Raw genomic sequence first — 24,554 nt, 5'->3', positions numbered from 1 at the left:
TGTGAATCCCACACGCGCCCACCGTAGCCCCGGCGTTTGCGCGACGGAGCTGGACCGGATGTGTCTTTCTAAGATTTTCCACCTCCGTGTACGAACAGAAAAAAGTATGCATATATATGAATATTTATATATATACGGCATCACGACAGAATTTACGTGTGGTCGCATCTTTCGATGCTCCTTATCGACAATGATGAGCAGCTGAACAGATTCAAGGAACACTTTACAACAGTGCTTCACCGTATCACATCCGGTAAACTCCCGCTCGACAAGGATCGGTTGGTCTCTGCTCCGGATTCTCCTTCATTGACCACATTAACATCCTACGATACATTGTGTGTGCAGAATTAAAATCTTCACTGCACTTGCTCTTCATCGATTTCGATAAAGCTTTCGATAGCATGAGAAGAGAGCGTATCTGGCGTGGTCGACGCAGATGAGGAATTCCGAAGAATTTAATAGCAATTATTAGAACGACATATGATAGCACAAAATGTCATGTGCTGAACCGAGGTAAATTCTCAAAGAGATTTAAAATCTTAGAATCGTAATTTCTGCCGGCGGTGAGATTGTTCTATACTAGTGCTCTTTCTATTACTACGATGTGATCGTATGGCGGAAGTGGCAGTGGATAGATCACATATAAAGAAAGGCCAACAATTCCATTACTGGCTGTGCAATGCAGTGGAATCCATTCTCTCAAGTCGGCCTTTAAGTGGGTCGCCTTAAGAGCACTTTGCGTAGAACAGTAGAGGAGAAGTGCGGGCGTTTTGGAAAATCCTGGCGGAATTGAAACGAAATACAACGAACTGCGAACGATGGCGTGTAAGAGTAAAACGCTGTCTGTTCTATTGCTACAAACAACAGAAATGTCAAAACTATGCCAGTCGCATTCAATTATTTACTGCAGAACGCGCGTTGAAGCCTCAAATCAGTCAGTAAATATCCAGAAAAATTGAATAAAATGGGGAAGATGAAGGAAGAATCATTAATTTTGAGAAATCAATTTAAATTTTAAACAAATCAGAGATGTGGTTGCAATTGGCTAGTAAATTGACCAGCGAATACTTATACGCTATAGGTATGTCCTCAGACGTACATATAACATTGACGAAGTGGTTCCCAAAATATAGGAAAATACATATTAAAAAAAATATCAGCGAAAAAGAAAAATCGTCCAATCATCACTAGAAACACAGCGAGAAGAGACTTAGATGGTTAGAGATGACGATGACAGAATGCAAACAGAAATTAGATAAATGAGGAAACCGAATGATTCAGATATAAAAGAGTTGGTAATTTATTTCGGTAGGTAGCGTCAGGAAGAGGAGCAAGGGGGATTCCCCTTCGTGTCTGGAGATTTATTGGCGACTCGAAATGAAAGTGTCCCATGTTATGCATACCTACAAAGCCTACAACTGTCAAAATGGTGGTAGATAATATGATGAAAATATAATTAAATAAAATGTTTCTGAGTAGTTTATCGAATTTGTAGTTAGTTAATCAAGTCACATTAGCGTGAATTACATGAACATCCCATCTAAAACGCCTGCCTCGCTGTTTTTTCTACGATGGGTACAACCAATTGATCATTCCAGCTGGTGATTGATTACATGGAACCACATTAAAAATAAAAAACTTTTTCATAGACTTTAGACATTTCCACACATCACTATTTGAAAAACAAGGTATATTTCACAGGTGCGGATTTTTTGTTTTTGTTTGTTTCGCATATACTGGTAAGGCGACAATTGGCTCCCGAAATACAGTTTTAGCCAATTAAAAAAACTCTCTTTAATCTATGCAGCCAACCGACGTTAACTAATATGCCGATCACATCGAAGACCCGGCGATTTAGATACATAATGAAGTTTTTCATAATTGCATTCAAATAACCATATACATTTTAACGCTATACATGCCATGCATTGCTTATAACTAACAGAAGAATATGTTGAGCATACCTCCCGAATCATAGGTGTTCCATTTTGAATCGAGACCGTTTCCCAGTCTACGTATGAACGGAGGATAGAAGGACCACGGCATTCTTCAAGTCCTGATGGTGCGGTTGATCCTGGCTAAAGAATTGGAGCCCTACAACCCAACTAGTGACGCAGGACGTCTCGAAGCCAAAACAGCAAAAATTTCCAAAAAAAAACACAGCTATGTACTCGTTCTTTGCATACTACCCTTCCCGTCCGGAAGTACATATAATTTCCTAGCCCAGCAGTCTCTCTGCTGTTTTTCAAGATTTCGAGGCAACTTGCTTTCCTCTGGAGGTCCTCACTTCAATTTATAGAAAAATAGAAAGTCTACCGTTGCCACTCTGCAGCTTGTCACCTTCCAGGTTTCCTTTATTTTTTCTTCGCCCAATTCTGAATCTTCCCTAAATTACAAATTAGAAAATTGATTTGATTAAGTTGTTTGATTTAGTGTTCCTTCTGTGTATGGCCAGTAGCGCGTGACCGATTGATGCGGTAGACGTAGGATATTTTTATAGAAGCGTCAAGAACAAATAGCGCAATTAAAATTCCAGCTTCGTGAGGCTGCTGTAGGAGCACTGGTCATTGTTGCGAATTCAATTCTTTACCTTACTGAACACTTGAAATTAAAACCAACTACATACAGAGAACCCTTCGTGATTTCATCGACTAAACACAACAGAACCCTGACAATTACTTACCCAAAAACCCTGTTCTGGCAAATCTTCCAATATCGGCAAGTTCCAGCATTTGTGCACTTTCAGCAACACCATTTGTTATTGATCACTTCCGCACTACCTTTTTATTTCTTTTCACTTCTGTTTTACCCTTTCTCAGATCTCTTCCCTTCTGACGCCTGTCTTGTTCCAAGGACAATCTGAGCGTGGCTAAAGGACAATCTAAGTCGACCGCCCGCGATTCAACTAAGTGCGCTCGGAGCTAATACCTCCAGTTGCAAGCAATCTTTGATAGAGCTGCAACGCTAATCTTCTTGCTTCATCTCAGCCGTTGCAAGGTCAAGATCGCGTAGCAGATCCGTTCCCCAGTAAACAACAACATTGATTAGCGATGTGCAATAAAAAAGCCATGCACCCTCCAAAGAGGAATTTGAATAAAAATTAAAGCAAATGATTAACCGTATCTTGCTGGAGGGTGTAGGAAACAATTATGTAAATAGAAATATGATTCTAGGGAACGAAGGAGTTAGAATCTTCTAAATATGGATACTAAATAATATCAAATCGTAAGACTGTGTAAGAAAATTTGGGGGGAATTAATTGAGATACAAATTTGAAGAAAGTACAAAATTATACATATATATATACAAATTATACATATTATCCTAAATTGCTGTGGATGAACACTGCAAGGGGGTTGTCAGTACGGAACAGGAGTGGGGAATATGCGGGACTGATGCTGAAATGTTTTCACGAGCTAGGGTATAAAATTCTTTAAACTCGTGAAATCATTTCAGGGTCGGTTTTGCACTATAAATTCTCGTGAAACTCGAATGGACCCCTTTCATTTACTGTAGTGTATTTTCTAGTCAAGAAAGTAAAGAAATTTAATTATAGACACCATTTCCGAAGTTAGGCAAGCTTTTATTGATGCATATGCTAGTATAGTATTTCCCCTGCGCATGTTATCCGCTAACAATTATGGTAAATATAACTTTATGCCCTTACTTACACTATAGTTCTCTTCAGATATTCCCGAGAAAGCCACGTCCAACCCTTTAGGTATTCCCGAGAAAGCTAGGTACAACCCTCCTCTACTGTTCTGCGTCATATGTCTCCACGACAACCTACTCGTTCGTTCTGGGAAAGGTCCATTCAACGGCATAGAAAGCAGCTAATTCATCCCTTTTTCTCTCCCCCTCCCCTTCTCTTTGCAACTTCCGCCCTCCAATCAATACATCTACGTCGACCCAGTTCATCGTTCGGGATTTCCTCAAGCCAAAGTACGTCGAATGCAAGACAGAGACAGGTGTTAACGAAGGTCTGGACCTTTTGAATAACAGCGCTCGCAAAGATTCCGTTGCCAATATAACTATCAAATTTATGAGTGATATCAGAACCGTCGGGGAGGGGGGGAACTGAATCAGTATGATCCAGGAGGATGACCTAGCCAAGATGACCTAGACAATATCTATTGTAGAAAAAGAAGCCATGGTATATCCGTTCAGAGATATCGAACTGGTATACCCCTGGTATAAAACCAGGATATCTGGAGCTAACTACTTACCTAGGCTTACACCGAGGTACCGATTGTTTCGCCCTGATGATGATGCTCCCAAATAACAGCATCAAGAGTACATTACCGCGGAAGAACCTTAACTTAATGTTGCTGTTCATTATCTACATTTCCAAATTTTGCACAGCGAAAAGATTCAGTACTTTTAATACACCACCGTTACTGTAACACCGTCTGCAGAAACAACGCTATCAAGATAAGTAGAAAGAGTGCGATGATCCGTCAGACTGAGGACCTTGACTTTATTGATATTTATCTATAGTCCGACTTTGCTTGCCTCTCTTTTCAAATTCAGTGCCATTTGGCCAAGGCCCATGACTCGGTGAAAGAGCAAACAGATGCCATTAGCACAGTCAAAGTGTTTGATGAAAATGTCATGGTCCACCAAAGCCCTCCACTTTCCCCGAACAAGACTGCATAGAGAACGTCATAAATTGCATGAAAGAATAGTATCGGCGAGAGAATGCAGCTTTCCCAAACTTTGCTTCCCACTTCAAACTCCTCAGAAATTTTACCTCAATGCAGTACGTAACATTTTTCTCCATCATATATGGCTTTGATAATAGCTATTAGTTTGCCGTAGCGTGCGAAGAGAGTTCCAGATACACTCTCGATGAAAAGCAGGCAAAGTGAAAATCGGAACTCCGAACACTGCTCCAAAATGATCCGCAAGGCGCTAATGTAAGTAGGATTTAAAATAGGACGCAATTTTTCCTCTGTCCTGTGAGGAGCTGCCAGATCGCCCATCAGGCGCGACCCTAGGTGGCGAATAGAGACATATCTAGTGATACCTAAATGTGTTCATGCACTTTTCTTTTCTGGCTGTGCATGGGCTAGTGTTTGCTTATCTCTGCTGCGTTTACCAAAATGTTGATGGTAAGGATACCCACAAAATAAAACCAACATAGACGAATTGAGAAGGAGTAAAGTTTCGAGTCGGGGGATCTCCCTCAACTGCCGTGCCTCGGTGGTGAACAACTTGGCTACCGTCGCATGTCATGCTACAAGTGTTTTAAATTTGGAGAAAGAGGTGTTCGAACAAAATACAACTCTGCTAAGAACACCAATTGCAAAGGAGATAGCTGGGCAAAAAAAGTTATTTCGAGACCCATCGTATCTGATCAAGATGTACTCCAGCAACTGCAAATAGATCCATTCAGGAGAAGCTCATCAATTTTACGATCTCCAATACCAAAGACGGCAAAAAAAGCTCATGGAAACTCAGCAATTGAGAAAGGTGAAAGAGTCTCTAAACGGAGTAATCTAACCAAGACTCACCGAGAACAGAGCCCTGACCCAGAAAAACTACCTTTCATGCAACTTGGGGCTAACATAGTTGAGCTGTCTGAATTCATAAAGGGCAAGCACAACGTGCACCAAGTCACTAAGAACATGATGAGAGCAATTAGGATGCTTTATAATAGATCGCAGGAAGAAGAAGGGAAACCTAAGAAAAAGCTGAAAACCGCTGCCCTAAAAGCGTGACAAGCGACCCAAGTAACACCAAAGCACAAGGTTATCGACCTTCGATCAAATAAGAAAGTACGAGACAAAGAAGGGGAAGATTGGGGGAATCAAGAGGGGTCAAAGATGAAAAAAGACTCTTGAGCAGTCCAAAAAACGGAACCAGAAGGTCCAAAGGGGAAAAAACATGCGCTCAAAGTGGAAATGACGGCTAGCGGAGCAAAATCAAAGGAAGATGAAAACGGTGGATGGACTAGGATCGTAAACAAAAAAAGAAACAAAAAACCAAAGGTGGGAATTCATCCGGAGGCAATCTTAATCTCCAACAGAGGAAATCTGTCGTATGCGGAGATAGTAAAAAAGTTGAAATCTGACCCCCACCTACGGGAAATGTCAGCAAAATTAGGAGGACCCAGAAAGGCGATCTCATGTTTTCGTAACCAAGTTATCAACTCATGTTCCCACAAAAAATAATATATATACAGTGCAAGGATCTCGATGAGGTAACACCCAGTGAAGAGATCTGCCCTACCTGGAAAAAATCTATCATGAGCCTTAGAAAAGCTTATGGCGATACTCAAACGGCCACAATGCGACTGTCAGTGGAAGCAACGCAGAAGTTGTTGGCCGTGGGAAAGATTCGGGTTGGATGGGTTGTCTGCCGCCTAAGGGAACAGATCTCTCTAAATAGATGCTTTAAATGCCTAATGTTTGGACACTTCGCGAAGGCATGCACTAGCAGCACCAATCAGCCCAATCGATGTCGAACCTGTGGGGAGAAAGGAGATATTGTGTTGGATATAGGGATCCCAAATGCATTTTGTGCGAATGAAAGGAGGGGCACGATAACGAAGTGGTAAATACCCAGAGTTTAAGAAGGCGTTAACTGCAGTGAAAAAATGAAGTTAATACAAATAAACATCAATCAAACCACTTACGAATCCGTGACGAAGATTGCTATCATTAGTGAACCATGCAGAAACCTTTACGGTGGTGTATGGGTCACTGATTCAACTGGTGGAATGACGACATGGACGTGCGGTCACCAAACTATACACTATAACATGAATCAGCCGGTTAGTGGCTTTCTGTACACACAGCTACTACGCCCCACCGAGCCGTACGCTGCCTGAGTTTGAAAGTCTATTAAACGATCTTGATAACAACGCAAGAGGATGAGATCCAAAGGTGATTGCCGGTGACTTTAATGCGTGGGCCGTCCAGTGAAGCGGCAAAGAGACTAACGCAACGAGGTAGTGCTTATTAGAAGCATTCGCTCAGTTGGATGTTGCTCTGGCCAACGAAGGTAATGTAAACACTTATTAGTAAGGAGGATCTAGTCCAATTGTAGATCTGACTTTTGTCAGGCCTGCGCTGGCACGTGATATGTTCTAATAAGTTAGCAAGGACTTCACGTACAACGGTCACAAGGCAATCACCTTTGAACAAAAGGCGGAGCCACATGGCGAATACCGACTAGCGGCCCCACAAATTGCGCTCCTATTGTCAATAATTACTTACAAAAACGAAGGCCCTGGTATCACAACATGGATGGTGGATTCGAGAAGTACGTTGTCTCCGCAGGTACCCCATAGGGTTTGTACTGGGTCCACGACTATAAAACATCATGCACAGTAATGAACTGAATCTTCCCAATAAGGAGGTGTCCAGGTTGGTAGGTTACGCCGATGACATAGTATTGGTTGTGGTCGAAAAACATTTCGAAGATGCAGAGGTATGCTCAGGCAAAGTAATCAGCGCCGACAGGTCTTGGTTATCAAATACTTGGGAGTCATGACAGTTGCAAAACTCAATTTTAAGCAAAACATGGAGCATACTAGCGACAAAGTGACATAACGAGTATGGTCCTAGCAGAAATTATATCGAATTTAGGAAGGCCATACAGAATGCTGCAAACATATAATTTCTATATAAATGCTGCATGACTTTCTCGTTTTCGTGCGACATTCTGGAACCAGGACTGAACTGAGGCGAGGTGTCGAAAGACCAGCGCTGACAATATATATCAGCGGTTTTCTCAAATAACTCCCAGCCGCTATTTTCGTTTTATAGTTTCGCGTAGCTGAATTTCGTAAACCAAGAAGAAGCCAATACATATTTTGAGGGATTTTAACTCAGATGCGGTACTCGCGAGACGTGAAGCTTTTGTATTTCACCCTATATTTGAGCTCCAAGAGAGAAGATTCCAAAATTTAATGAATCTGTACTCGAAACGGCTTCTTTATTTTAAAAATCAAGCCGTATGTGCCACGTTTTGTCGATCTTTTGCGCCACATCCAAAAAGAGCGCTGAACAACACTTTGTATTCTTCAATGCACTTCTTATTTCAGAGACGATCTTGTGAACTTGTTACTTTGTTTTCTACCAGATGTAGTGATATTTTTGAAAGTACTAGTTTTTCAAATAACTCTGAAAGGGGGGGGGGGGGGGTATGAGATTTATAGGCCTATAAGATGCAACCTGTGTTTGGTCCCATGGTTAGGTCATATCCACCTAAGGACTTCAACAATTTGTTTGATCCTAAATGAGAAGCTTCCCTTCGGTGGAGCCATGGATCTTTTGGGAAGTCTTGACTCCATCTTTGGTAAGTGAGAAACGAATACCTTTTCCAGGTATTTTGCAAATGCCGCCCCTTTTTCGGCATCACTTCTTGCCCAGTTGCCGTCTGCTGATCTTAGTGACGATTCGCATTGAGCAAGTGTTTTCAGCTCTCTTGTAGCTTTCCACAAGGAAAAGTCAGTTGATGCAGTAAGCGACAAACCTCATAAGTAAATTTGTAGCTCCTGTTCCCCCTTGATCCATACGGACTTCATGGAGGGATCGACTTGCTCTAGCCAATTGTTTTTTAGGTCTGATGATCTGTGAGCCTGCTATTGTCTTCTAAACTTCCGCTTTGCTTGAACCTGCTATAGTATGGTATGCGCTGTACTATTTTTTGGAAGAGTGACGATACGTGGGCGTAGGGTAGAGAGTCGTACGTACAGCTACAGTCATTATTTCGTTGAATGTCAACAGGATTTTGTCTATTTCACCATTGGTTTTTAAGGTAGTGTTGATTTGCAGAAGACTGCGTAGCATATATACTTTCGGAAATTCAATCAATTCATTGATTTGATTGTAAGCTTCCTCCTTGTAATGCTTGTTATACGAGGTACATTCGTAAGTGTATAATGACGGTCGGGTAGTCTGAAAACAACTCATAGCTTACGCCTAGTCGGAGATTTTTCTTCGATCTGCTGCCCAATAAGTGGGCGTCCCATGACTATAAAATGATTTTGCAAACAAATAAAACCTAAATGCGAACGATAAATACAATTTTTGAACCTACCAGTCGAGGGAATTTGCAATTGGAATTGGACAAAATTCACCCGGACCCTCTTTTACAAAAAGAACCTTCCACGGGTTGATTATCCATCACGACTCCGCACCCTCAATCTCCCCTCCCTACAGTAACGGCGTATCTTCCTTGATATGCGTACTCTTTTCAAACTCTGCAATTATCTGAAGGGCTGCTCCGCCAACTCGGATATTACTTCTCGTCTTATAACACACATAGTGCGGACATTTGTGATGCACCCTTCGCGGAGCTCGAGATTTACTTTCACTCTCCGATCCCGAGGCTTTGCTGGTCCTACAATGTCCTACAGCTTGGGTCCTTTGACTCTATGTCCCCCTCTAGCTTTAAGCGTAAACTAAACCATTCACTTGCCCCCCCCCCTGTGAAAAAAATGTAATAAGGAATTTGCTTTCTGTGTATTGTCATCATAAATAAATAAATGCATATAATTGTGTATAATCATATAGAAACATTGATACATTCACGTTCGTAAATGCGCAATCCATAAAATGATAAAGATCCAAATCACTTTCCACTCCTTTATTTGACGCCCCATTTAAACAATACACACCTTTTAATAGCTTCTTAATTGATTGAATTGAACGATTTGTTAATTTTCATTGGTAGATGATGATCACAAGATAAACATTGTAAATAACGAAGTGTTAATTAGTGAAATAAACAACCCTTGGATTGCGAAAGAGGTACATATCAATGTCCCCCTATCTCGACAACTTTTATTATCACGTAACTGGCTTCCGACATGATTTGAGATACATATATAGATATTGGAATGCCCATATGAGCTAAGATACATACATATGTATTATTTATGGTTTTATTAGCCTGTGACTTTAAGCTGCAATGGCTAGAAGCCAAGTAATCCTGGGTTATCCAGAATATCTTGAATAAAAACGACAACCTATAAAAATCTCGGCAGAGACAAAGCACTTGTTCCACCGAAAGTGTCAGTTTTTATCAGGCTTTCAAGCTTATCTTTTCCAAGCTATTCAGATGCATTCGATAAGATATGCAAGTGATGAATTACCATCGTAAAGTGCTTTTTATCAGTCGAAAACTTCTCTAGATTTTGATTCATTTTATTATTGTTTTACTATCATGATCTAGATTTTTAGTAACCGCTACCTTAATTTAATTAAATCTGGCAGAAGTTCATCTACATATGCGTGACACACCTTGATATTGGATATATGCTTTGCAAGGTGAAAATATCACTAATTGCCATTAGAATGTGATACCAATGGTTAGGGGATAGCAGCATACAACTAAAGTAAAAATCAGAATCAAAGTTCACAAGAAGAATGAGCAATTAAATCTTTTATATGTACAATCAACTATGTTTTATTAGTTTAAGCTTACGACGTTATTATTCAGTGGCACCACAATAATTACATAACTAATTACTCGAAGTTTACTTGGAAGAGTTTTGTTTACAATAATTAAAAAGGGAGATAGTGCTTAAAACAATTGTTGCCGAGGTATTAGCTTAAGTAGTTCTTTAGAGTAAAGGGTTCTTCAAAGAATTGCATAACCTTGAAAAGCGATTACGAATAGAAATAAATGGAAATCGGAGAGAATTAACCAAGATTCTGGGGATTTGGCCGAACAGTAAAGAGAATAATGTTATAATAATTTAAGTAGCTTACCATACCTTCTTTGTCACTTATCAACAGCAAAAGTAACAAAGCGTAAAAAGGAAGCTGCGCTTTACCCTCCTAGACAAAAGTCGAGAAACCGGAACCGGAACGGTTTGTGTTCTTATGTGAAAAACTTTGACTATATCACTGTTCTGTTGATAAATAGTCAAAAATCCAATTGTGTTCTAGTTTTCAAGACAATTTTCCATGGCGAGAAAGTCCACCTGTGTTATTATCTGCCTTAAAAAAAATTTTCATTCCCCCCCCCCCCCTCCAACTTTTTTGTGTTGAATAAATCTTAATGAATGAATAGAAGTAAAAAATGAAATTCTCGTCAGGTTCCCCATCAAAGTACAACCAGATTCAACAATGCTTAACTTTGGTGATCAAAGCACAACCACTTTAGTCATTCAGATCCAAAAAAAAGACGAAAATGATACCGCAAACGCTAAAGATGATGGCAACGAGACAAAGTATAACGTTTTCCTTGGAAAATGTAGACAATTTTATGTACAACTAAAGAAAGATGGAAATTAAGTGGACGAAATAAACGCCGAATTTTACTCACAAATATTGCCTTCTATTCTAGCCTACCGATTTTAAAAGGCAGCCGCATATACAGAAAAGCAAACCTGCTAGTCTTCAAAACGATCATAACACTGTCCTTTACTACGGATGGGAAACATGGACCCTAGAGAACGACCAACGGTGAATCAGATACAACCATGAGCTTTACAATGGGCTGGACGCTGAAAGAATATGGTCGAAGGGAGAACAGGAAGTGAGAAAACCACGAAAGCTTTGGGGAAATTGTGTTGACGAAGACAGTGTATTTCGCAATCTACAAATCGAGATGGTTAGGGAAAAGACTTCCGGAAGACCAAGTCGCGAAATGAGCTGTAGAGTTTCTACAATGACAACGAACCTCATATTATTCGGTGTAATATTATGTATTATGTCATGGCCTGTTAGATGAATTTCACCCGCGCGGAATTCTAGAGTAATTGCCCGGTAGTCTGCGGCAAGCAAGAAAACCCACATGTCACAGATGGGCCATATATATGCAAGACTGTTCATTTCCATATGGTGAAACAAATTCAAACGAAAAACACAACTATGATATGCTATAACTTTTGTAGTATCGAGTTTTATATTATGAATGCTATGTTCCCCAACTTAGAACTAACCACTCCCTAAAACGTGCTAGAATCAAGTATATTGGGAAGTCGAAATCGTTCGTCAAGAATTGTACCCACTTCATGCAAACAATGTCGAAACATTGACGATTTTCCGAAAAGAGGTTCAATAGGAAAAGTGATCGAGAAGGATGAAAAATTAATAACAGCTGAGTTTTCGTGAATGGTTGACTTGTTCTTGCGCCCAAGGCAATTAAAATAAAAGCAGAGAGAGCTGAAAACATCGCATCAAACCAACTGGAAGCATTCCATTACAAATTATTTGAAAATGGCGGCGAAACCACTGTTGTTCAAAAAATACGTTGCAAAATGACCCGCTTCGACACAGGAAAACATTTAATGCGACTGGAGTAATGTGCTATTTTTCAACGAATTCCACGAGATAATTTGCATGGCTGAGCGGACATTGCAGTACAAGCAGTATTCTCTAGCTGCCTTCTTGGATATAGAGAGGAAGCATTCAAAAATATTAGTACCAACGGCATCAAGGAAACCTTGACCAATATTGGTTTGGAGGGGTATCTTCCGCAGTGAATAATATTCATTCCAAGAACCAGGATAGTCCAGTCGGATCTGAGAGTCAGCCACTTGCAGAGCTGTGAACAAAGATATGTCCCAGGGTGGCGCTATCTCTCCTCTGATTAATAATGATGGACGAAATTTCGCAAATATTGCGTATGCCGACGACTTGGTGAAATTTGTATCAGGGATGTTTCCCTCCATTATGAGTGACATCATGGAAGGAGCGTTGAGAAGGGTGTGCCTGTGGAGCGCGATATGCGAGCTGGACATAAATCCAGTCAAAAAGGAACTGATGGTATTCCACCAAGACAAGGATACCCGAGTTTCACCTACTGCGGTTGAATTAACAAAGATTGTTCTTTCTTCCAATATAAAGTCTCTGGGTGTAATGCTGGTTCCAAAGCGAAGTTGAAGTTTGGACATAGAACTGCGGGGTTTGAAGGCCTGTATAGCCTTCTATGCCTCCAAGAGAACCTTGCAAAGAAGTAGGGTCTCCAGCTGAGACGGGTTTTCTAAATATACACAGCGGTGGTGCGTCCCATTGTAAAGTACGGCTCTGTTGTATGATGCCAGGCTTTGAGCAAAAAACACAATAGAACGAAGCTTAATAGGATTCAAAGGACCACGTATTCAGTTGCTACCGGGGCTCTGCCGTCCTGCCCCGTAGATGCTCTCAATGTACTCCTGTATCTCCTCACCTTAGACCTCCATTTTAAACACGTTGTAGCATACAGTGGTGTCAGACTACGTGAGTCCGGATGACAGCAAATACACAGTGTATCCGAATCGTATGATCTCGCAGGTTACGTCAATACTGGCGATACCGGAATCCTGTCGATGGCCGACGGATGATCCGAACCCAAAGTGGAGGCCCTTCAGCGGGTACAGTTGGTGTCCCACTGGTGACTATCGAGGGCGGAATCTACTCGCACTACTTAGCAGCGACGGATCACAGATGGCTAAGATTCATCACCTGTGCCAATTCAAGTAGAATTTGGCCCAAAACCCGGTCGCGCTCATTTACCAGATGCGTGCAAATGCAAACAGAATTATGGGATATGTCCAGCCCACCGTTAAACATACAATTAATCGTCTTATGAAAAATCAACTCAAAAAACGTGGACTTGTCTTTCAGGATGATAATGACCCCAAAAATCGCAACTGGCTTTGCACAGACTGAAAACGGGAAAATGGTATCGTGGATTGGATGGATTAGCCTGCACAATCGCCTGATGGTTATCGGAGTAAAAATGTCTGTGCTTGCATCAAGCGGAAACTACGATGAAAACGTGTATCTTGAAACGGCTTTCTGGAAAAAATCGATGAATTTGGTAATTGATTCCAGCCCAATATGTTAGTGGAAAGTATGTCTCGGAAATACTAAGCGATTGTCCAGGCTGATGGAGATAGAACTCCTCATCAATATCATTGCGCATTGCCGTGGGACACGTTTCCTGCATATTGGTGCAAAGAAAGTTTGTTAAACAACTTTGGTATATGTATATTATTCCCAACATGGTTTTACTTGACTGACTGTATAACATATGATTGCCATTAAAACCCAATACGAAATATAGTGGGCCAATCACTACTACATGCCATCGCTACCAATTCCTTGTAATAAACTTCAGCTCCCCCACGACTTACACCACTGCACAGCTCCAAGAAGACCCATCCGCGGACTATACAAGCACGTATCTTAAAAATAAAACTTGAAGGAAGCAGGATATTTTTATTTTATTTTTTGATTATTACTTGTTATATAATCGGTTCAAACAAGTCGAACACGGCACGTAATAGAGCGCATTAAGTTATTACGAAATGTTGTACTCTTAGGACAAAAACGAAGGTTTTTCCGGAATGTAGTAATATACTGTAATGAACGTAAATGCAGGGGTGGGTAGAATGACCATCCGGGTTGACTATGGCACCAACGAGGGCAGAGGTATTCAAAAAACTGAATGAAAAGTAGTGAAAGTTGACTGTAGAAGTCCGTCAGTACCTAATCACAATTTCGCTAAACTTTTCCTAGTCTGGCTTGGAAATGTGAAGGTCCTTCATAGCTGTCCCAGCTGACAGCGTGCTTGCGGCATTTCTGCCTCATTACCCTTGCTCACGTAAAACAAATTTCAGTGCTTTCCTATGAACAATACTTGATTGACCTGTTGATTATCCTTTGCCTTCACTTCCCTTGATTCTCAGTGTCAAGACTTTCTTTGTCGAGGCTTCCCCAGCAGTTCTCACTCCTCGGTAGAATGACCTCGCAGCAACTCAACACTTCTGTTTTCCTCTGCGCACGACCATTTACCTCCTAGAAAAACGTCATTTCATCCCATAATTTTTACCTTCCCCAAATTGTCACCATCGCGCTTTGATTTCCGCTAGTTGCGCATTTTTTATTTTTTTTGCGATTGTCCTACCTTATTATCCTAACATCTAGCCTATACACCCAATATATCAGATTTAACACCGCGCAGTCAAGGTACACGCGTGGGTGTATTGTATTAATAAACATATCTGAACAAAATCATAATGTGGAAGGTCCCCCCCCGTTTATGATGGCACAAATTTTAATAGTGGATGGTAGTTGCAGTTGTTTTAGGAATATTGGTCCCTGGAATGGATACTCTATCTTTTACCTCTAAAGAAGATTAAAATATCGAGCGTTACTTAGAAAAACCCCTTTAATCCCACGTCCGCATCGAGGCATGCCATGACCCAAAAATCGTTCTTTTTCAGGCATTTTTGGAGTTCTTCACTTGTCTTAATATGAATCAATACGAAAACTACTGGAACAATCTTACATAGGGCCACATAGGGCTGTTCATCCCAACAACAATAGCAATTTGCTATTGATATTAATGATCCCCAATGACTTAAACTCGCACATCATGAATCGGTAGATCTCTCGTCATCAATCTTCATATCTGCAGTTCTATAGGAGTCCAGAAATGAATGCCAGAGTCGCAAACGTCCTTACCATCGGCCTGGCAACCTATCGCAAAACAACCAAAGAGACGGGACGTTCTGTCCACAACTAGCGACCAACCCTGGAGGAGGAGTAGCTGTATAGCGCCTCCAATAGTTCTAGTCTCGCGCCGAAAGCCGGAACTCTAACCGCGAGTAGTATTTGTCATGGGCAACTCCCTCTTTAAGCGGCTCTCACCTCACCCCATCTTATAAACAGAAAACCAACTCCAAACGCTGTTACTTAAGAGGAATTTCGAAATATTCCGCTTCGACAATATTTCGAGAATTCTTACTTTCTCTCTCTCCCTCTATCTGAGATCTTCTTTCAGTATTTGAGCTTATTCTATTCAACTTAAATGAATACAGTTAATATCTATTTTAGTTTTCACTGTTTATAGGTAACCCGTTTTCCTCTTTACAGATCTACGACGCAAACTCAGAAGACGCGGTCCCATCTCTGCCGTGTGTGACAGACAGGAAGACAAATAGGCAGTAAACCGATGTTTAATAATGTTTTTTTTCAAAATCCTTTTCAAATCCTGTCATTTTCACATCATCATGATTTCGTAACACATTTTTAAGGTTTTGTGTGAAGTCCGAGAAATCGATTTTTTGGCATCAATTGTATCCAGATATCATGTAGAATATTTGGGCAAAGTGATTTTTCGATATTACCACTTGTTCGAAAATTACAGTTAAACAGGTAATCTGTCATGTTTATGTCAAGCTGCGTAATGAAGCGTGAATTTACCCGACGTTCGAATGACTTTACTAAAAGAGCGACAATTGAAGCCAGATGTGCTTTTTTAAAAAAACCTAAGATTTATTCAGCAGGTATAGCAAATTCATGGTCAGTTGGAATTTTATGGGGAATAATCACATTCGAATTTTTAAATCTGTTTTTTTCCGAATCTGCATGTTAAAAATCGTGTGCCACCATAGCCCAAAATATCTCCAGCGAAATTCTTTGAAATTTTTACGATTTATTCAGAACATATTTCTATGATGCGCAAACTGGAAAAATTGCGATTGTGCTGTGCTGTTTCTTATGCATTAAACGAGTCGTCAAAGAAGCTCGGCGCTTCAAGTATGAAAGATTTTAATTGTTTCTTCGCAGCCCGTTACGTGCATACATTTAGCATATCAGACCACTCAATTTAGTGTGATGTTGATATTTAATTGCAGTAAATTTAGACAGTAAAGTCAACTTTGAGCTACTGGAACTTTGTTAGTAAAATTTTTATAACTCTAGAATAAACTTAAGGGGAGTTTTTACTCAATTTCCCCAAAAATATAGTGATATACTATTATTAACTTAATGTGAACAGATATCGATATGGGGAGTATTTTGAGGCCTGGACACCGTATAGAGGCAGCTTCATGATTTTTTTCAGATTTTTCGTTTGGGTAATTTCCGAGAATGGGTTCGTTAAAGATATCATCACTTTTGACCCCTGCCATTCCCCACCTTTCGAACAAGACCGGCATCGGAAAGTACAAATCGAGGCGTTTCATTTGGCACCCAACATGACTATATTCAGTGGAAAAAATGTTTACACCCCCCTTTTGCATGTATGAGCCCTCCTCCCTTCTAATCTCAACATAGAAAGATGTCACTAACTACATGTCTGGGCGTTCACAGGTCCCACCCTCTCACTAAATTTCATGTCAATCGGTATAGCCGTTTCTGAGAGAAGTCCATGTGACAGACAGACAGCCGGACGGAGAGACAGACAGGCAAACATTGAACCGATTTTGGTGTTTTTGTTTTGCAAACAAAGCAAAAAAAGTTAAATAAGACAACAACCATTTTGCCTTTCAATATTTGTTAATAATCCTAGTTTCCGAACGCTGGTGTGAAAAATGGTTACACATGCTCAAGATATTAAAAAACTTTGTGGTGAAAAATTCGCATTTGTATCTTTATCCAGTTCCTCACAAAAAAACTCCCAAAAAAACGAAAAAAACCTCCTTCACACGGATGACCCACGTAACTGTCATTCTTTGTATGTACGTTATATGTCTCACTTTAGTCTGTTGAAGAGATCTGGAAAATGGTACATCTCGAAACTCATGTAAGCCCACACTTTCCTTAGTGGCCGGAAAGGTGACGTGAAAGCTGCTTTGTAGAAAGGAATGACTCATTCAATCTTTGTTTTGAAGTAAAGTAAGTAAAGTACCAATAGACGTAATTAAGCTCGAAATAGAACTGCATAAACATTTCGTCACCAGAAGCTCCAAGTAAATATCCAGAGTTAGAGTGGAATATTGACTTTCTACTTCATTACGCGGTACATACGGATGTTATGCAAGGATTAAATTCTAATAATAATTCTAGCAAGTCTCCATTGTGCACGGTACGCATCCAATAGATATTTAATGATATCACAAACAAATAATGAAAGGAAATATTGTACAATCATAAAGCGCTTATTTACATGGGGTGCACAATGTACGTTTGTCTGTATGAATGTACGTGGTATGCAGATAAAGTTTCAATGGAACTCCTTATCGGCGTGCGCTATATTAATCCGAATTGTGCGTACCATATTGAATTAGACTGTTTTCCTTGCACGGAAAAATAGTTTCCGATTGAGCTTTACAAGTACTAACATCTGGGCCGCGGCTTCATTAGATTCTAATTCAAACTTACCTCCCAATGAAGGCCTGAGCAGGGCACCCCTGATACTAATTAACTTTTATTCTTGTGCTCCTTTGAAGGTCACCCCCGAGGAACATGCGTTGCCTCTTTGCATTATATTTTTGCATAGAAGTTTTCCTAAAAAAGAACCCATCTCCCTCGCTAGTATCTTTAAAGTTAAAAGATATGAAGAATCAAAAATCCAATACTGGCATATAGTGGATCCAAGAAAAAAACAACTGTTGCTGCGTGATCATGAAAAAATAAGCGAGCTTAGAGGGTGGATAGTCATGCATTTGTATAAAATCCAAACATTGGATAAGCCAAAAGCAAACGGTGTACTTTTCCGCCAAGGAAAGCTACGCAAAAATATCTCAATTGGAAAATAGGGTAAAATTTATTGTGTTTACATGACACTCGGTAGTTTATGGCCCAAGTCAGTAAACGCTAAGTAACACAAGATAATGAAAGTAAGACACTACGCTTTGCACTTGGCGCACGGTAATGACAAACGCATACTCGCCTAGAAATATTGCAAATATTTAATGATGTAAGTATTGTTTCTGGTGAATTATATTCAATCAAATATTTACAGAGTCCGCTTATCAGAAGTTATAATATCGCACATAATTGCCATCATTACGTCGTCTGCAGTATAAGTTGCAACATAATTGCTTGCTGCACCCAGCACCTAGTTGGAATGCAACTGAATTTTCCTGAAATGAATCAGTGGTTGGGGTGGCCTCTGACTCTACTATAAGTTTGGGAAAGCGTGACCTAAATTTGGTTGTTTGGTTTTGTTTTTCGTTTTGAATGTACGCCATATCAAACTGATCGCACACCTTCTTTTCACCCATAAAACAGAAAGTTTCTCCAAGGTGATTATCTCCACTATCTTAACGCACTCGCCTACTTCACACAGTCTTACGAGTAAATAAATTGTGGATAAATTTCAGGGCCGCTCCTCTACCTCGCCGACCTACCTAAATACACCTTTTGTTAGCCTAATATTTTCCTCCTAAAAAATAAGCAATGTAAGAATCAAGTTATAGAAACTGACCTTACGTGGAAGGATCAACCCAACCCAGATCTCTTCTTATGGCCTCTTGCCACCGTCATTCATCGCGGTGCACCAGGGGCTCGAACTCGAAAGAGCCCAAGTGACTTGGTGGAAAAGCAGAGGAAAAGCGACATTGGTCACGTGACCAGTAATTTCAATGATGTGACATATCGCAGATTATCCAAGACAGTAAACAGGTAATAGTTATCAAAAGCCAAGCGAATCAAAAAAAGTCAATTCGAACTTGCCAATGGAAGGTGAACAACCAGACAAGAAAATATAAACCCAAAACGAAACGAGAAAATCTCCAAACAAGGGAAAATTAATGAGCCAATATGTCAATAACGTGAAAAGTATTTAAAAAACCGAACAAAAAAATCAATAAACTTCTTCCTTTCTTCAGCCGTTATCTCGTTCATAAGCAGGGTCGGTTCGTCGTGATCGCTTTCACCATTTGGTTCTATCAAATTCCTGATCTGGATGCAATCGCGAGGCTTTCAAATCACCATCCAGCGTATCAAGCGACCGTTGTTTCGGCCAGCCTTTTGGTCGTTTACCATCAACATCAATGTTCAGACCAATCTGTCCAGTCGGTCGTCAAAAACTCAGTTTTATTCAGATTCAATCTGAGACCGCGTTGCATGGGACGATCATTCCATTTTTGGATAATTTGCTCGAGATCATTTTTGCTATTGGACCCTAGAAAAATATCATCTGCATAAAACAGTGTATTGGGCCTTGGACATTGGATGTCCCATGTGACAGTGCTCATAACAAGAATAAAGAGGAGTTATAAATGGGCGCTTCCTTAATGAACACCAGCAGAAACATGAAGGGGTTTTGATACACCTGGCATTCTTCAAAATTTACTTTTCAGATCGTGGTACAACAAGTGAACCGACCACACGAGCTGATGCAACTTACACTGCGATCGAGTAGGCTGACATTTGTAGAGAACGGACGTGTCTACAAATTGATATTATTAATAAAAATAATTTAAAATTGAAATTAAATTAACTTTTATCAAGAATATAAAAAGATACTTATATTACCTAATTAATAATATATAATTTAAAACTAATTTACTTTGGAGTTGTTATCTAAGTTACTTTTCCTTAAAAAGTTTTGAGAAAAAATTCGTTTTTTTGGCTTGGCGGGAATGAACGGCGAGCCGCCGGCGGGTGGCGGACCAGAACGCCCCCCCCCCCCCCCCCCCCCCCCCCACCATAAGGCCTAGAGGCACTCGGATCGGTCGTGGAGTACACAACGAGGAGGATCCAGACTTGAAAATAGCCAAAGTGAGAATAGCCAATCTTGAAAGAAGAAATGGCGAGCTGGCGAAGACACTCGAAGATTTAAAAAAGCAAATGACAATGTTAATAAAAAAAAATGGAAAGCTTACAGAGCAGCTAATGGCTGGGGAGGCGGGCCCGCCGTCTCCAAAGGTAGCCAGAAAAAAGGTTAAGCTATCTTCGACTACTTTTGCAGTCATGGAGGAACCGGGCCGCCTTGAGGGCGAAAAAGTTCTCCAGAGCGAATCTGTCCGTATGGAGGACATAGAGAGCAGTAAAGCAGACGATACGAGAGTCAGCGACAACGGTGGCGATGGAAATGTCCCAGAAGAGGATGCTAACCAGGCAAGTTGCTGTAGTGAAGATGGAAAATTGGATGAGTTTTTGGTCTATGTTTCCAAAAAATTAAAGAAAAAAAACAAAACTCAAGAAAAAATGTTAAATAATGTAAAAAATAATGCAAGTACGAGTGAAAATTTAAAAAATGGTCCGACTGGGGATACAATTGGCACCCGAAATAAAGAAAAGGGAGAAAGGGTGCCCCCCATTAATGTTTATAAATTAGGTGATAGAGATTTAGCCACTCTACTTAATAGAAGCGCCGGGCTCTCAAATTTTGTTATTAAAAAGACGGGGGCCGAGAGAGCCCAAGTCAAATGTAATAAAATTGTAGATCACAAAAAAGCACGGGAGGTCCTCGAGCGAGTGAAGGCTCCTCACTTCACCTACACTCCAAAGGAAGAGAAGGTGCAAACCTTCCTTCTGAAAGGTTTGGATGCGGAGGAAGAGCCCGATGAGGTGCTCAAAATGCTCCGGGAGACGGGAACTGAGGTCAAGTTCCTCTCAGTGTCACGGTTTAGTACGAGGAGATCCGTTTTGGAAAAACAAATCCTGCCGCACTTCCTCGTGCAGATAAGCCCGGAGAGCCGAGGAAGCGATCTGATCGGCATCAGGTCGCTTAATTACCAGGCCATTCATTTTGAGCGCCTGCTAAGGGGCGAAATAGTCCAGTGTCGAAGATGCCAGCGCTATGGTCACTCGGCAGTGAACTGTCAAATGACCTTACGATGTGTAAAGTGCGGTAAAGACCATACCGCAGCTGAATGTTCGCTGACTGAAGCAGATGGTAAGGAAAAAACTTTCTGTGTTAACTGCGGAAGCGGAGGCCATCCGGCTTCGTACCGTGGATGTCCTGCATACCGCAATGTTAAGGTCACAAGGCACCAGGCACCGAGATCGGCCCAAAGAACGAAGGTGTCAGCGGCGTTGGACGGTACCGTCCCTTCGGCACCAATCGACTCGGGGATCCCATTTGCAGAAGTAGTTCGACAAGGGGGAGCTAAGAAGCCCCAACAAGATGCAAGTGCCGGGATGAACACTATCCTCAATAAAATACTAACCATGTGTGAAAACATGCAGCATACGCTACACGTACACAATACAAAAATAAATAGCATAACAGAATATTTACACAAACAGCATGTCCGCTGCTAAATCTGCAGTCACAGCGGTACCACCGGATGGTCTCCGGATCATCGCGATTAATGTGAATTCCATCGTAGGAATCCATCGAAGAGCGGAGCTCCTTGATTTCGCTGCCAGACAACAGCCTGACATAGTCTTGATTTCAGAAACCCACCTCAATCCGAGGCATTCGATAACATTCAAGGATTTTGAATTCGTGAGGAACGATAGACGAAATTGTGATGGGGGAGGTGGTACCGGAATACTTGTGGGTCGCCATTATCGTTTCAGGCATATTAATAGGCCTGAATTTGAAACCTTTGAGTGTATCGAAGTCTCATGTATTCTTTTTTCACTGCCTAGAGGAGGGAATTTATACATTCTGTCAGTCTATGCAGTGGGAAACAACCGAGCCAAGTTCAAGGAGGAATTCATTCTCTGTTCACGATACTCGAACTGAATAGGCTGCATAATTACTATATTATAGCTGGCGACTTGAATGCTAAGCATACCTCGTGGCTAAACGCCACAAACAATCCCAGAGGGGTATTCCTCAAATCTTGGATAGAGCAATACCAGATAGAGTATAAATGCGAATTATATGGGTCAGAGAGTCCAACCTGGCCCAGGGCAAATTCCTATCTGGATTTGTGCATTGCTGACGCGCGCTTGAACTTTAATTTTAGGAATCCTCAACGGAAACTACAGACTCTTCCTTATGATAGCGACCATAACGCTATTCTTATTGAAGTTCTGTTTGATGGACGAAGAGTTCGCCTTCTGCCGATGGACAGTGGCGTCCACAGGCTGAACTTTAAACAAACAAATTGGAAGAAATTCCAAGAGAGGTTTATTCGGGGATATCGAGAGGAATGCCCACCTCTTGATGGGGAAAACGATAGTACAATTGCACCAGGTGACAGGAACTTGAGCAACGAGGAAATACTTCAGCATCTTCTCAAGCTGGAGAACTTGACGCTGGAAACAATTGAACAAGTCGTCCTTAAGATTAAACCTCGCAATAATATGGAAGGATATGAAACTGCAGCCATAAAACGGTTGAAAAAAGTGAAAAGCCTTCTGCTCACTCGCGTCAACAAAATCTATCGAAGATATGGGGACTATCATCATCCCATATTGGTTGAGTTCAAATCACTTCTAAAGATCGCGCGGGATCTTATCCGTCAACATTACGTAAATGAAGTGAACTTCCAATGGCGGGAGAAGTTAAAGAGTATTTCACCAAGCGATCCAGATTCCAAGTTTACTAAGATAAATATGTCATTCCGGAAGAAGTCACGAATAACTGTACCGAGAATTAAAGTCGGTGGCAGCGAGATACAACACCTTATTGACTCAGGTATAGACACGAATAGTGTAACTGCTGATGCGCAAAGCAACTACATCGTGATGGATGATGCTCTGAAACTCGAACTTATAGGGGAGCACTTTGAATCGGTGCATCGGCCCAGAACGGACTTAGAACCAACGCGACTTTCGGAAATTGTAGAACGAGATGTCCACAATTTCAAATATAACCTGAACGGCACCACAATTCTCCAATTTAGCTCTGCGTTGCAGGCTGATCTCATACCGAGTGATAATCTGCTTGATTACTTTGTCTCATGTGTAGAGTTAACTTCCATATTCAGAAGAGTAAACAATAAGAGATCATCCGGTATGGATGGCATTCCCAACGTGGTCCTCAGCCATTTACCAGACATTGCCATTCGTAATTATTGCATTTTGTTCAATAACTTATTGAACAATTCCTTCTTTCCAGGACAATGGAAGAAAGCCCGAGTATTCCCGATTTTAAAGAGAGGGAAGGATTCATCCAGCCCTCAAAGCTACCGCCCAATCAGTTTGCTGCCTAACATCAGCAAGGTGTTTGAGGTTTTGGTATTGAAAGCCTTGAACGGGCATATCAAGAAGAAGGAATTATTGCCGAACGCCCAATTCGGATTTCGATCTGGACACTCGACAATACATGCAATAACGAAGGTAACGTCTGATATGTGCTTGCGGATTAACAATGGTGAGTGCGTAGGCGCTTGCCTTATAGACATGGAGAAAGCCTTTGATACCGTCTGGTTGGATGGACTGATTTTCAGGCTCCTGAAGAATGAGTTTCCCAGTCACCTCGTAGCGATGATGCTGTATGGCAAATGCTTTGTCATTACGGACGGAAATCTCACTACTAACAGAGAATTTCATGTTCTGAATGGATTACAGCAAGGGACAGTGACTGCGCCTACACTTTTTGCGGTATTTGCCGGCGAATTGCTCAATTCTTTCGATTTTAATAAATCTCCTAAAAGGTCGTTGGTTGCCTTTGCTGACGATCTGATAGCCTACACGGCGCACAAGAAGGTAACTGGGGTGCAAGTTGAACTTCAGAAGATGTTCAATGATATTAAGTTCTTCACGAACAGTTGGCGGATGAAAATCAATGCACAAAAGTGTGAAACGATTCTGTTTCGAAATTCCTTGGCGTATGCCAGTAGGAACTTGAAAAGGAATTGGAGAGATTTCCACACTGTCGCGAACGAGGATAGTTCTGAGCGCATTCCTCATAAGAAGTGCGTTAGATACCTGGGTGTGCGTCTTGACGAGCGTCTCCAATTTAACGAGCACGTTAAAGTCGCGCTAGAAAGCGCTCGCAAGGCATTCATGTCTCTTCGAAGACTCTTT

The 24,554-nt window shown here is 41.1% G+C and overlaps 1 protein-coding gene across 3 annotated transcripts in view; it reads right to left on the bottom strand.

Annotated features, from left to right (window-relative positions):
• The window catches only part of LOC119655582 (chloride channel protein 2), a 129,406-nt gene that overhangs the window by 86,412 nt on the left and 18,440 nt on the right, over positions 1 to 24,554 (bottom strand). The window contains exon 1 of one of the 3 annotated variants that reach the window (XM_038061525.1): positions 1,965 to 2,233. The exons of 1 other annotated variant lie outside the window; for it this stretch is intronic. In XM_038061525.1, the coding sequence (XP_037917453.1) occupies positions 1,965 to 2,046 (82 nt within the window). In that variant the 5' untranslated portion in view covers positions 2,047 to 2,233. Of the gene's footprint in view, positions 1 to 1,964; positions 2,234 to 24,554 lie in introns of those variants that run through there. One more of the 3 variants, XM_038061555.1, reaches the window with a different exon arrangement.

Source organism: Hermetia illucens, chromosome 1 (genome assembly GCF_905115235.1).
Source record: "Hermetia illucens chromosome 1, iHerIll2.2.curated.20191125, whole genome shotgun sequence".
Lineage (NCBI taxonomy): Eukaryota > Metazoa > Arthropoda > Insecta > Diptera > Stratiomyidae > Hermetia > Hermetia illucens.
Note: the sequence above shows the minus strand (reverse complement) of the source record. Positions and strands in the feature narration are given on the sequence as shown.